The sequence below is a fragment of the Diadema setosum genome, chromosome 11 (assembly GCF_964275005.1).
Source record: "Diadema setosum chromosome 11, eeDiaSeto1, whole genome shotgun sequence".
Lineage (NCBI taxonomy): Eukaryota > Metazoa > Echinodermata > Echinoidea > Diadematoida > Diadematidae > Diadema > Diadema setosum.
The window spans coordinates 10,605,446-10,619,144 of NC_092695.1; the positions used below are offsets into that span (position 1 = coordinate 10,605,446).

Consider the following 13,699-nt stretch of genomic DNA (forward strand, 5'->3'; position numbering starts at 1 on the left):
TACTGACATCTCATATGAGTCTTGTCTGCGCATTTATATGTGTGTGTCTGTGCGTGCGTTAAACTTTGCAATACATTGCGAATGCAAAGATGCATGATGCAATGTTCATTGTGAATGCTACAATACCTTGTCAGTATACATCACTCATGCCAAAATTAAAGAGTAGGTAGGACAGGCTTTCACATTTTCATGACTTTTACGCATGCAAAAATAACAAAAGAATATGGAACGTATAGGAAATGCCCTAGACAGAATCAATATCTAGGGGGGATTGGGAGGGAAGAGTAGAGAAGGAGGGGGGGGGGGGGAGAAGAGCATCCTAAAAAAAAACAGTCGCTTAAAACTGGTTCACTGTAAGTTCAAGGACCGAGTGAACATACAACATTGACATCCCTTGCCCAGTTCATATTCCACCATAACTCGGGCAGTCTCTAATCAATGTTTAGATCATGCACTGTAAAGTGTGCAGCAGCACGTGTATCTCCGCTTTCAATATTATTTTGTTTCACATTGTTTTCTCAACATCCTTGTTTGCAATGTCTAGTTTCCTTACTACTCTTGTAGTAGTCAGCTTGCTTCCTGTGGTACACTACATACCCAAGACACATGTGCATTAAAGATTGATTACTTTTTCTTTTTCTTTTTTTAATTGTCTTGTCTGGTTGTGGTCTGGGAATTTCATCTGTGTTTTGTTTGTTTGTTTGTTTGTTTGTTTGTTTGTTTGTTAGTTTTTAGCGTTCCAAACCTTTTTTCTATGTTTGGCAGTTCACACACTAATTATATCACCTGTCCTGTCTTCATTAATACAAATAATTTTCTTAGAATGTGCATCAACTTGGTACATCATTACTGTATGTATTGTAAGTACCTTTAAAACATATGCTGATAGGTTTTAAATTTTTGCTCTCTCCATCCTACCTGAAAAATTGTAACTGCTCTGTGCTTAAACATCCTGCTACCTGTTGGATAGGGTTTTTCTCTTACCAAGTCTCTCATGGAATAGATATCAAAATGGACTAAAATGCATTGCAGACAAATATTTGAAAATCAGAAACCACATAATACAAATTCAAATGGCCTTGTGAAAATCACTATGTAAGACCAAACACAGTGAGGAGTGAATGTAACATATAATTTCTTCTCTGCGGAGTGAGAGAGAAGATATATACAATATAATTTCTTTATTGTGGAGTGAGAGAAAGATATATACAATATCATTTCTTTATTGTGGAATGAGAGAGAAGATATATACAATATCATTTCTTTATTGTGGAATGAGAGAAAGATATATACAATATCATTTCTTTATTGTTGAGTGAGAGAAAGATGTATACAATATAATTTCTTTATTGTAGAGAGAGAGAGAAGATATATTATACAATATCATTTCTTTACTGTGGAGTGAAAGAAAGATATAATATGACATATCATTTCTTCTCTGCAGACTGTCATTGGCCCCCAGCTCCCTTCACCGCTCCTTTACTTACCACTGATTCGCTTTGGCACTTGAAGACATAGCACATGTAATTGAGGCTGGCGGACTTCTCCCGGCAAATGAAGCCAAAGTACTCTGGCTGTTTGATGCCCTGCAGGGGGGAGGGGAGGGGGAGACGGGAAGGAAGAGTTAGGAGACATGAAGATCAGAAGATGCAATCCAAACATCTGAGTAACATTTGTTCATCCAACAAGCTGAAATTATAACCCTGTGAAATTCCTGAAGAACAGGTACTATCAAATCATACTGTTGACTGAAGATGGGATCCCTACATTTGAATCACATTTGTTCATCCAGTGAGTTCAAATCATAACCCTATTTATTCAAAGGCACCAAACAGGCTGTCTTATTTACATGCTGCCTTCTGAGAGGCATAGATCACGCATAATATTATGCACCAAATACATACACATGTCCCTGGTTATCTGCACATTGCATACAAAATGCTTACTAGTATACTAAAGATACTTCCCTTCCATCGCAATCCCACCTTACATACTGATACCAAAATCCAAATAACAGTCACTATAACAACGGCAAACAAACTCACAAAACATAAGACCAAACAGCTAATACATGTTGCTTTCTTTACAGGACACTGCAATTTTCCTTTCAAAGTTATGCACAGCTAGACAGCTATGAACATGTGCATCATTTACATGCACTCCATGCACCAAAGCATAGTGGCTTGAGCCCTACTTAACACAATTTTTTGGGCCACTTCATTTTGCATCCCAATGCCAATTAAGTCCTAAAGCAGTAGATAATATGCACATACATGACAAAGTGTTGTCTAGCCACGGTCGAGGCAACTGTATAATGTATTTACATCTACATAATATGAAAGACAGGTATACAGGCTGGTAACCAAGCTACTACAAGGAATACTGTTAGCTATTGTTTTCTTTCTCTTTCTATATGATCAGGTTGGTTCAGAAGATAAATCTTTCAATGATACGGTTCTGAGAAGTGATCATCGAGCAAACAGGTTATGTTGACACAGTTATATATTTGATTGGGACTCTGATTTCAGACTGATTGCATTGCCAGCGAACATACAAGATAATTACAATATCGCACAAACACTAAAATGTACAGAATCATTCAGCTGTGCAGGGGACTTCAAGAATAAAATGATGGGTGTGTGAGTATCAAGTATTAAATATAAAAAGAGAACAGAGCTGTTGGTTAGATGGTAATAATATTTTTGTTGTTTTTTTTTAACTAAAAAATGTAAGCAATGGAATTGAAATGTTCATTTTCACATCAATAGTTACATCCTTATAAATGAAGTGGGACTTGTAAATGACTGTCAGGATGGACCGATCACCAGAACTATGAATATTAACACTTTACACTAGAATCAAACATTTTTAAGCATAGAGTATTATTCACATTAACCTTAAAATAGTTTCAGTGGAATGACACACTACTGAACATTTTACACATGACATCAAATTACAAACTACTTCTTGCGTTTTATTTCAGCCCTGCAGACTTTCAAAAGTCAAGTTCTGTTAAAACAAAAATGTGAGTGATTGATTGACAATGATACATAAAATCCCCCTCTCACTCCAAAGACATAAAATGTTGTGAGAGCCTTGATACACTTTGTACACAATGTAGGACTTGACCCCTGTTATTCAATCATGGAAGTGCATTTTCTGTTGTCTAGTGGAGATAAAGACAATTTAACTAAATGGTTCTGAACAGGTGGCAAACCAGGACATTGCTCTGCTACAATGAATTAAATATACAAGACCTGGCAAAATAGTACAACCACAGACCATGCAAGGACTACAATTTACAAAAGCCTAGAGTAAAAACTCGAGCCATGCTTATTTTGAATATCATGAATAGAGTCTCTCAAACACACAGAAAAGTACAAGTTTCATTAAAGATACAAAAGCTGTCTGGAATTTTAATGTCCCAAGTATGTTTAGAGAAGCAGCAACTGTAATTGCAAACCACATAGGCAAAGTAATGTCATTGTCTCATGACTCTCCCTTTTGGTTTGAAAATGAAAGTGTCATGATAATCCACATTCCTTTGATTCTAATTGGAGAAAACATATTTTGTGTTAATCTACGTGCAGGCCATTGGGAGATGCGAGGGCAATGAAATCACCATCTCATCAAGTGCCAAAATGAGTTGGAGGCCAATCACTATCATTTTGTCATACAATAAAAAAGGTGAAACTTCACAACTTAATTACATTCTTACCCTTTGCCCACATCAATACAATTTCCCCAATTCTGAATGTTTAACTGAATTCTATCTACCTGCTTCAAATTGAAATGGTTTGGATTTTTAAAATCGTTCCAAATTGTTCCTTACAGCTGAGGGAAAGACTATGTCATGAATTATTATGTCCAATCATGTCTCCATTAATTGCATAATCTAAAAGACTGATAAGCAAAAAAATTGCTGCATTCCGTATCCAATGTGTCCATGTAATTGATATTGATTAGCAAATTGCTAGCACAGTGCTGTTAAGAAAAGGATATATTAAATTTTGTTCCCTGTGAGTGGGCATGTGAACAACATCTTCTGGGTGACAAATCTCCTTAATTCACAGTACCTAAGGAACAGCATCAGCTCTAAATATCATGTTAAAGAATGCCAGAATGTTGGGTGCAGTAATTGCAGATCTACAACAATTACGGTAAATCAAAGGTAGCAGTAGCTTGCAAGTCTTGGCTGGCCATTTAGAAAAAAGAAAATTATACTTCAAGATCTTATCTGCTAGTCACTTTGAAAGACATTTCAGAGGTAGGTGTGATGTGTTATTCTGCACTAGTTGCTGCCATTCAGGCTCAGCCTCCACACTCTACTGGCAGGGCCGTTGTATTGATAACGTGTACACTACACCTGACAACTCAACAGCAATCAGACTTTTCCGCTTCTCCTGTTGATTATGCTACATGGCATAAATGGGTCTGATAGACCCAGACTAACATGAATACAACACTCGGGTAATGTGCCAATGTGCTGCATACAAAACATTCATGCACAAACACTCCGCGACTGGTGGATTGCGATTTACCTGTCTTGCTTCTGCATGAGCAATTTCTACTCAGATATCCTTTTGGACATTTTTCCTCCTATGTGTACAGAGGCTGAACACAGCATGCATCATTTCATACACGTTTCTTTGATTCTTAGTGGCACAAGCTGTTACTAAGCTTGTGATTTGCAATCCTTATAATTATCATTGTACACTGCACTTTTGTAGTTTTGTTGGCTTTAAAGGGACCTATAAGTCTTATAGTAAGCTTTGGCAACATGTTATAGCGAATGTTTTAGTAACATGAGCCATCTTTTAAAGCTCTGTTTGTTTGTTTTTTTTGTTTGTTTTTGGGAAACCTAGTACCACGAAAAAAACTAGAACGAGATATGAAACTCGTCAGACTGACGAGTTAGGTGATACGCTTGGGGTTATCAGATGTCGGTCGTCTGTGATCGACAAAGAAAAGAATGTGATATAGACACCTTGAAGTTATAATTGAGTTTGCATGCAAAACCGTTTCCCTAACCTCTCGGCCACGGGACATCCACGGAAATGGTAAGGCAAAAAAGAAATGTGTAGATATTACAGGGAGAAAAGTCAATGCCCACTCAACCAACGTGGCCGCGTGAACATGTATTGCATTGCTAGACGGAAATGCGGCCTTGTAACTACTGATGTCGCTATGCCATTTCTGGCAACTTGGGAAAAATACGTGCCGTAAACATAAAACCTATAATCGGCTGGTTTTGATACCTTGCCTTTAATCACAATTTTCAGTGTGATGACGTCATCAAAGTACAAAACAATGATGTGGTCTTGAAAGACAATTGTTCAAAGTACAACACCTTCGTCGTCGTCATTACATATTATGATCAGTTTGACAAAGTCAGCCTGCAAAATTTTGCAGCAGTCGAAGCAATATGGTCTCCAACAAAAAAAAGAGGGATATGGTGTGTGTGTGTGTCTGTGTGTGTGTATAGGTGCGTTTATATACGAATGTGATTTCTACATGGACGATATATGTAATACAAAATTGAAGAAAAAAAAAGTAAAATAGCTAAGTAATTTGTTTCGTGATCTTGTGGGGTTCGAACCCGCACGTGTGCAACCTCACGTCTCTGAGACGTCGCCTTTAACCACTCGGCCATACGTCTCGACGAGAAAAAAAGGAGGAACGTAAACTTATGTATGTGAAAGATGAATCAGGAATCGTTTTGTCCACATTCCATTCTCATTTTCAGTTTTAAACTGCAAAATTGTCAAACTAATAAGGAGATTTCAAAGAATAACATGCATGATTACTGCAGCTTATTGTCTCAGTTACCACACACTTAAGTTACAGAGGAAATGGAGCAAAATCATCTGAGATAAAGGTGCTTAAACGTTGTCAAGTTAATGCACATAAAAAAAAAAAAATCACCTCCCATAGAGATAACACGTAAACTTGTCTGATTTTGAGTCTTTACCTTTAATAACAATTTGAAGTATGATGGTAAGTCTTCTTGAACCAAGAGTGTGGAACGCAAGCTTCTACGTGAAAGATGAATCATGACGATCACCCGTGACCGACACATCTTCAAAGGGATCAGTTATTAGAAGTGGAAGCCCTCGTGCCAAGCATATTGTCTCAGCAATTCCAAAGCAATAATACCCTTACATTTATGCATACCATAATTTCCCTCTGAAATCAATGGTAGGTATATTCATGTACAATTGCTTGCCTTGTCCATAAACTTTGCTTTACAAACTTTCAGTGAAACGTGTCATAACATAATTCTGTAACTCCATTAGCAGGGATTGACTTCATAAAGAAAGATATATCAAATTGAACGCTTAGCGCGTATAACTAAGGGGGATTTTAGCCTGATGCTCTGTTCTTCACTGCTCAGATACCAACAACACTCATTACCTACGGCTACGTATAGAGAAACAGCCATGACGAAAATAAGTTATTCCTTTTCTTTGGCAGATAGACACACAACCCCTTTAAACCACACTATAATTGACATGGAGGGACATGAAAAAGTTCATTACTACTACTGAACAGTGATGCCTTCTACTCATGTGGCACAAGATACCTCTATAGCAACATAAAACCTGTCTACAACTCCGTTATTGCGTCAAACAATAACATCCTGGAATTTCAAAGAGATGAGCGAGACGCCATACACCTGGCCTAGAGTTAATTCATTCAGTTGCCATTCCTGCTCCAGTTGAGTTATGCAAATTATTTTCCGACCTGTCTTGTGACAATATAACAGGAACAAACGTAGAGAAAAGGAAAGGGAAAAGGAAAGGTGGCAAGCGGGGCACTGTACCAAGGGCAATTTAAACAATACGTATGATAAATGAAGCAAATCCAACCTAGAGCCTCCGACAAAAAAAAAGAGGAACTTGAGCGACTGTGTGTCGTGGGGTAGTATAATTGATAAGATAATACGATAAATGACATCGATCGGAATAAAGCTGAACTGCCAAAAGAAACACAAAGAAAGAGAGAGAAAAAAATGATAGCGTCCTGCGGGTCTCGAACATCTCGTCCTAAGGTAGTGCATAATGACCATGCAGCGCGCTAAGTGACTATAAAGCCACACGGCTGTACCGAAGATTGGATGTGAAATTTATCTTTAATCTTTTTATATATATATATATATATATATATATATATATATATATATATTTATCTTAAATATTTATACCATATACAACATGAAAAAGTTCATTACTACTACTAAACAGTGATGCTTTCCATTCATGTGGCACAAGATACCTCTATAACAACATATAACCTGTCTACAACTTCGTTATTGGGTCAAACAATAACAACCTGGAATTTCAAAGAGATGAGCGAGACGCCATACACCTGGACTAGAGTTAATCAATTCAGCTCCCATTCCTGCAAGTTATTTAAACATACATGTTCCTACCTATCCTGTTACAGTATAACAATAACCAATGAAGAGAAAAGGAAAGAGCAAACGAAAGGTGGCAAGCGGGACACTGTAACAAGGGGCAATTTACAACATTAAGTGTGACAAAATTAATGAAGCAAACCCAATCTCCAAACTCCAATACAAAACAAGGGAAATAGAGCAGCCGTGTTCACGGGTTACGTACACTTGATAAAGTAATACGATAAATGACATCGGAGTAAAGCTGAACTGCCGAAAAAAAAAAGAGAAAAAAAAGAAAGAACGGATAAAAGTCCTGCGGGAGTCGAACCTCTCGCCTTCCGGTATGGCGTTATGAACAACCAGCGCGCTAACCGATTATGCCACATGGCTGTCCTGAAGATCGAGTGCGAAACTTAAATCTAAATACTATCGTGACAGTGTTGACTTGTGATGGCGCTATTCAACTTCCCACAAGTGGCAGCGTGGATTCGATCAATATACAGTTGCAAAGAAAAATTGGGAATCGTTCCGTACAGATTGCATTCTCATTTTCAGTTTTAAATTGCAAAATTGTCAACCTGATGAGGAGATTTGAAAACATAAAATGCATGATTACTAAAGCTTGTTGTCTCAGCTACAACATATTTATGTTTCAGAGGAAATGGAGTAAAATCAGATGAGGTAAAGGTGCTTAAACGTTGTCAAGTCAATGCATGGTTTAAAAAAAAATCACCTCCCATAGACATAACACGTAAACTTGTCTGATTTTGAGTCTTTACATTTAATCACAATTTCTAGTATGATGACGTCATCATATTTCAAAACCATCACATGGCCTTGAAAGGCAAATGTTCAAAGTGCAACATATCTGAATTTGGGGTAATATTGAGCTTAAACAACAGAGATACGAGCAAATGAATGTCAGAAACAGTACCTCAAAAAAATCAATTCCACTTTTTTGATTTAAAATGACGATATGATGACGTCATCGCGTATTCCTGGCAATACTGATACTTGGAATGTTACTTACAATTCATATACTTTTGTAATATGCAATAGAAATATAGGGTCAACGGACGATTTAAAGAGCTATGGCGAAATAAACAAAGACATGTTTTTTCACTATATTTGCAGAAAGACGCGCACGCGGAATTTCAACTTTGACGCCAGTGCATTCCTTTGTTATAGGTCGTAATCGATCGGAAATCAATGGATATTATTACTCAAAGTATCAGGAATCCAAATCAGTCAAAAAAATTGCATTTTCATGTTGCTTACGGGCTCTGCGCGCGAAATTGCGCGGACGGACGCGCACGCGAGAAAATGTTTGAAACGCTTAAAATTGTCTGAAACTTCGAGATTTCCCATTGGGAAGTCGTTTTGAGCCTTTTAAAATTTTGACGCGCGCTTACGCGCGCGTAATGATGACCTGTGTAACTAGCGTTAAAAAGTAAGATAGAACGTGACCTGAACTTCATGTCCACCGAAAATGATACAGAAATGACATCTAGTTATGAAGTTATGATCGATCATGTGACAAGGTCCGAAAATCACAAAATGGCGCCTAGATGACGTCATAGATATGTAACTGTCATGAAAACCTTATTGTGGCTAGATTTTGTCATGAGACATGTTGACTGAAAATGTCATGTTATTTCGTAATGTCATTCTTGAGATATTGACGACACAAAATTGTCCAGAAAGAAAGAAGAATAAAAACGAGATATGAAACTCGTCACACTGAAGACGAGTTAGGTGATACGCTTGGGGTCATCAGATGTCGGTCATCCGTGATCGACAAAGAAAAGAATGTAATACAGAACCTTGAAGTTCTAATGAGATACTTAGTTGAACTTTTTTGGGCCTACATTATTCAGATCACATTTGTTTTTCTGTCACACAAACTAAGTGGAAATTCTGTGCGTGTGCGACTAAGTCGATTTACGGACTTTTTGAGTACTTACAGTGCATAAACTTAGACCCCGTTTACGGTGCGGGGCTGGGCCGAGCCGCGGCCGAGCTGCAATCAAGGACAACCTCAATTGCGAGGCCGAGCCCCGCAATTTAGTCCGTTTACACTGCCGGGCTCGGCCGCGCTTTTGATTCGAACCTTTCAATATTTTGTCGTAGTGGCGCTCTACCCTTTTAAACAAACGCAATTTGGTATTGTCTGGTTTTCAGATCCTTTGCCAACTGAATTCCGTGGCGACGAAGTCGCCGTTCGGGCAAAGGCCTTTGTCGAAGGAGAAAATCCTTTGCAGGACAAAACCACCTTAAACTATACTAGTTTTCGACGTTGAAGTGGTTAATATCCTGAATAGCGAAATAGTACAGGCGAGGGTTTAGAAGCCAGACTAAAATTGGCCGCGCATTTAGCCCAGTTTGCGCTTACACTGAGAAAAAGGCCGGGCGCGACCGCGGCTCGGCCGCGGCCGAGACCACCTCCAGAGCGTGGCCTAATGCGAGGCCAATTTTGGCCCCGCATTTGGCCTTTTGCGCGTTTACACCGAACGCGGCCGAGCCTCGCACTGTAAACGGGGTCCAAGTGATCCTCGGCACGTACAAATAAAACATGACAATTAAGTGTTTATAACCATCCTGGCTTTAACAGTGGCCTTTTAAAACATGACCTTTGACCATTATTTACATAACCAATATGACTCCCTCTATAATCTTGCTATCACAATGATCAGTTCAGAGAGCTCTTACAACTATATACAAGCCTGTGAGATTTACCAGCAGTAAAACCAATGAAGCCTCCGATACAAAACAGGGGATATAGAGCAAGTGAGTCTGTTTACATGAGAATGTGATTTATCCTGGACGAAAGTGATACCTCAATTAAAGAGAAAAGGGCAAAAGAAAAACGGGCCAAACGTACGGCTCTAGCGAAAGAGACATCACCTTTAACCATGTAACTATAGGTCTCCTCCAACTAAGAGTACACTTTGAACGTAAGCTTATACGTGAATGATAATTTATGACGATCTCACGTGATCGACACACATTCAAAGGGGACAGTTAGAAGTGGAAGGAGTGCTTAATCGTGTCATTAATTCCTAATCAATGACACCACTACTATAGGCATATCATAATTTCTCATCTAAAATCAATGGCCTATAGGACTCATGCACCATTACTTGTATCGTGCATAAACTTTGTTTTTTAAGCTTTGAGTGAAACGTGTCATAACATAATTCTGTAATTCCATCAGCAGTGATTGATATAATGAAGAAAGATATATCACCGTATTGAACGCTTAGAACCTAACGGGGGGGGGGGTATTATAGCATGATACTCGGTTCTTTACTGCCCAGATGCCAACAACACCCATCACCCACGGCTACGCATAGAGAAACAGCCATGGCGAAAATAAAACTTTGCTTTCTCGTAGGCAGAATGACACAGAACCCCGTCAAACACACTTTTATTGGCAGGGATGGGCATGAAAAAGTGTATTACTAATACTAAACAGCGTATGCATTCCATTCATGTGGCGCGAGATACCTCTATAGCAACATAAAGCCTGTCTTCAACTCCGTTGGTCGAACAATGACAACCTGAAATTTCAAAGATATGAGCGAGACGCTATATACACCTGGCCCAGAGTTAATTTATTCAGTTCTCATTCCTACTTCAAGTTGGGTTATGCTATTATAATCATTCCCATCTGCAGTATAACAAAACCAAAGTGAGGGAAAAGGGGAGAGAAAAACGAGAGGTGGCAAAAGGAAAACTGCATGCACAACTGCAATCCATGTCATTGCGTGTGACAGGTGAAGCAAATGTATTAGTTGTTATAGCAGTGGTTTATGAGCATAAACTGGCAAATAGACAGACAATGTCAAATATAAAAACCATCAATTTAATGTCAGAGAAGATGGTAAACAAGATGCATTGAAACTGTAACTAAATCGCTGCTCTTCTACTCGATCACGGAACGTCTAACTTTATATTCAACAAAAAAACAAATGTTAGGGGAAAGAAACAAATTTAGATATAACATTCTTAAATTAAAAACAAGAAAAAGAAAATGTCCACGTCAGGATTAAAAAAAAACGCCGCACGAACATGCATTATATTCTAGATGGGAATACGGTCTTGATGCAAAGGTCCAATGATTGTCTCATTACTTTAAAAGCAATCTATGGTTCCCTTACCATCACCAGTACCACACCACAATGACGTCTCTAAAATCAATGGTAGCACATTTATCATTGCATCATGCATTAACTCCCTTTGCCTAAACTACCAGTGGAACGTGTCATATTATATTGCGTATTTCGATCAGTAGTGATTGACTTTAAAGAAGAAAGATGATACAAAAAATTGAACGCTTACCACATTGCTTATAGGGCTATTCCAGTTTGGTACTGATCTGTTCTTTTCTCCCAGATGCCAGCAACATATATCACCTATGGCTAACTAGTGAAACAGCCATGACGAAAATAAACGACAGAGAACCCCGTCATAATCACTACACTTGGAAAGGTGTTGCCCGAAATTCCTCATTATGAAGCAATATCAAGTCACTTCCTTCCCTGCCTGTCTTTAACTCCGTTATTTGGTCAAACAATAACCTGGAATTCCAAAGAGATAAGCGAGACGCCATGCACCTGGACTAGAGTTAATTAATTCAGTTCCCATTCATGTTAGTTATGTAAACGTACACGTTCCTAAATATCCTGCTACAGTATAACAAGAACAAATGAAGAGAAAAGGAAAGAGAAAACGAATGGTGGCAAGCGGGACACTGTAACAAGGGGCAATTTACAACATTAAGTGTGACAAAATTATTGAAGCAAACCCAATCTCCAAACTCCAATACAAAGCAAGGGAAATAGAGCAGCCGTGTTCACGGGTTACGTACACTTGATAAAATAATACGATAAATGACATCGGAGTAAAGCTGAACTGCCGAAAAAAAAGAGAAAAAAAGAAAGAACGGATAAAAGTCCTGCGGGGGTCGAACCTCTCACCTTCCGGTATGGCGTTATGAAGAACCAGCGCGCTAACCGATTATGCCACATGGCTGTCCTGAAGATCGAGTGCGAAACTTAAATCTAAATACTATTGTGACAGTGTCGACTTGTGATGGCGCTATTCAACTTCTCACAAGTGGCAGCGTGGATTCGATCAATATACAGTTGCAAAGAAAAATTGGGAATCGTTCCGTAGAGATTGCATTCTCATTTTCAGTTTTAAATTGCAAAATTGTCAACCTGATGAGGAGATTTGAAAACATAAAATGCATGATTACTAAAGCTTATTGTCTCAGCTACAACATATTTATGTTTCAGAGGAAATGGAGCAAAATCAGATGAGGTAAAGGTGCTTAAACGTTGTCAAGTCAATGCATGGTTTAAAAAAAAATCACCTCCCATAGACATAACACGTAAACTTGTCTGATTTTGAGTCTTTACCTTTAATCACAATTTCTAGTGTGATGACGTCATCATATTTCAAAACCATTACATGGACTTGAAAGGCAAATGTTCAAACTGCAACATATCTGAATTTGGGATAATATTGAGCTTAAACAACAGAGATACGAGCAAATGAATGTCAGAAACAGTACCTCAAAAAAATCAATTCCACTTTTTTCATCTAAAATGACGATATGATGACGTCATCGCGTTTTCCTGGCAATATTGATACCAGGAATGTTATTTACAATTCATATACTTTTGTAATATGCAATAGAAATATAGGGTCAACGGACGATTTAAAGAGCTATGGCGAAATAAACAAAGACATGTTTTTTCACTATATTTGCAGAAAGACGCGCACGTGGAATTTCAACTTTGACGCCAGTGCATTCCTTTGTTATAGGTCGAAATCGATCAGAAATCAATGGATATTGTTACTCAAAGTATCAGGAATCCAAATCAGTCAAAAAAATTGCATTTTCATGTTGCTTACGGGCTCTGCGCGCGAAATTGCGCGGACGGACGCGCACGCGAGAAAATGTTTGAAACGCTTAAAATTGTCTGAAACTTCGAGATTTCCCATTGGGAAGTCGTTTTGAGCCTTTTGAAATTTTGACGCGCGCTTACGCGCGCGTAATGATGACCTGTGTAACTAGCGTTAAAAAGTAAGATAGAGCGTGACCTGAACTTGATGTCCACCGAAAATGATACAGAAATGACATCTAGTTATGAAGTTATGATCGATCATGTGACAAGGTCCGAAAATCACAAAATGGCGCCTAGATGACGTCATAGATATGTTACTGTCATGAAAACCTTATTGTGGCTAGATTTTGTCATGAGACATGTTGACTGAAAATGTCATGTTATT

General features: G+C 38.4%; 1 protein-coding gene across 1 annotated transcript in view; it reads right to left on the reverse strand.

Annotated features, from left to right (window-relative positions):
* Window positions 1-13,699, reverse strand: part of LOC140235021 (TBC1 domain family member 1-like) — a 119,240-nt gene that overhangs the window by 33,767 nt on the left and 71,774 nt on the right. Inside the window, exon 3 of the mRNA XM_072315060.1 lies at window positions 1,488-1,586. Coding sequence (XP_072171161.1) covers window positions 1,488-1,586 — 99 coding nt within the window. The remainder of the gene's footprint in view (window positions 1-1,487; window positions 1,587-13,699) is intronic.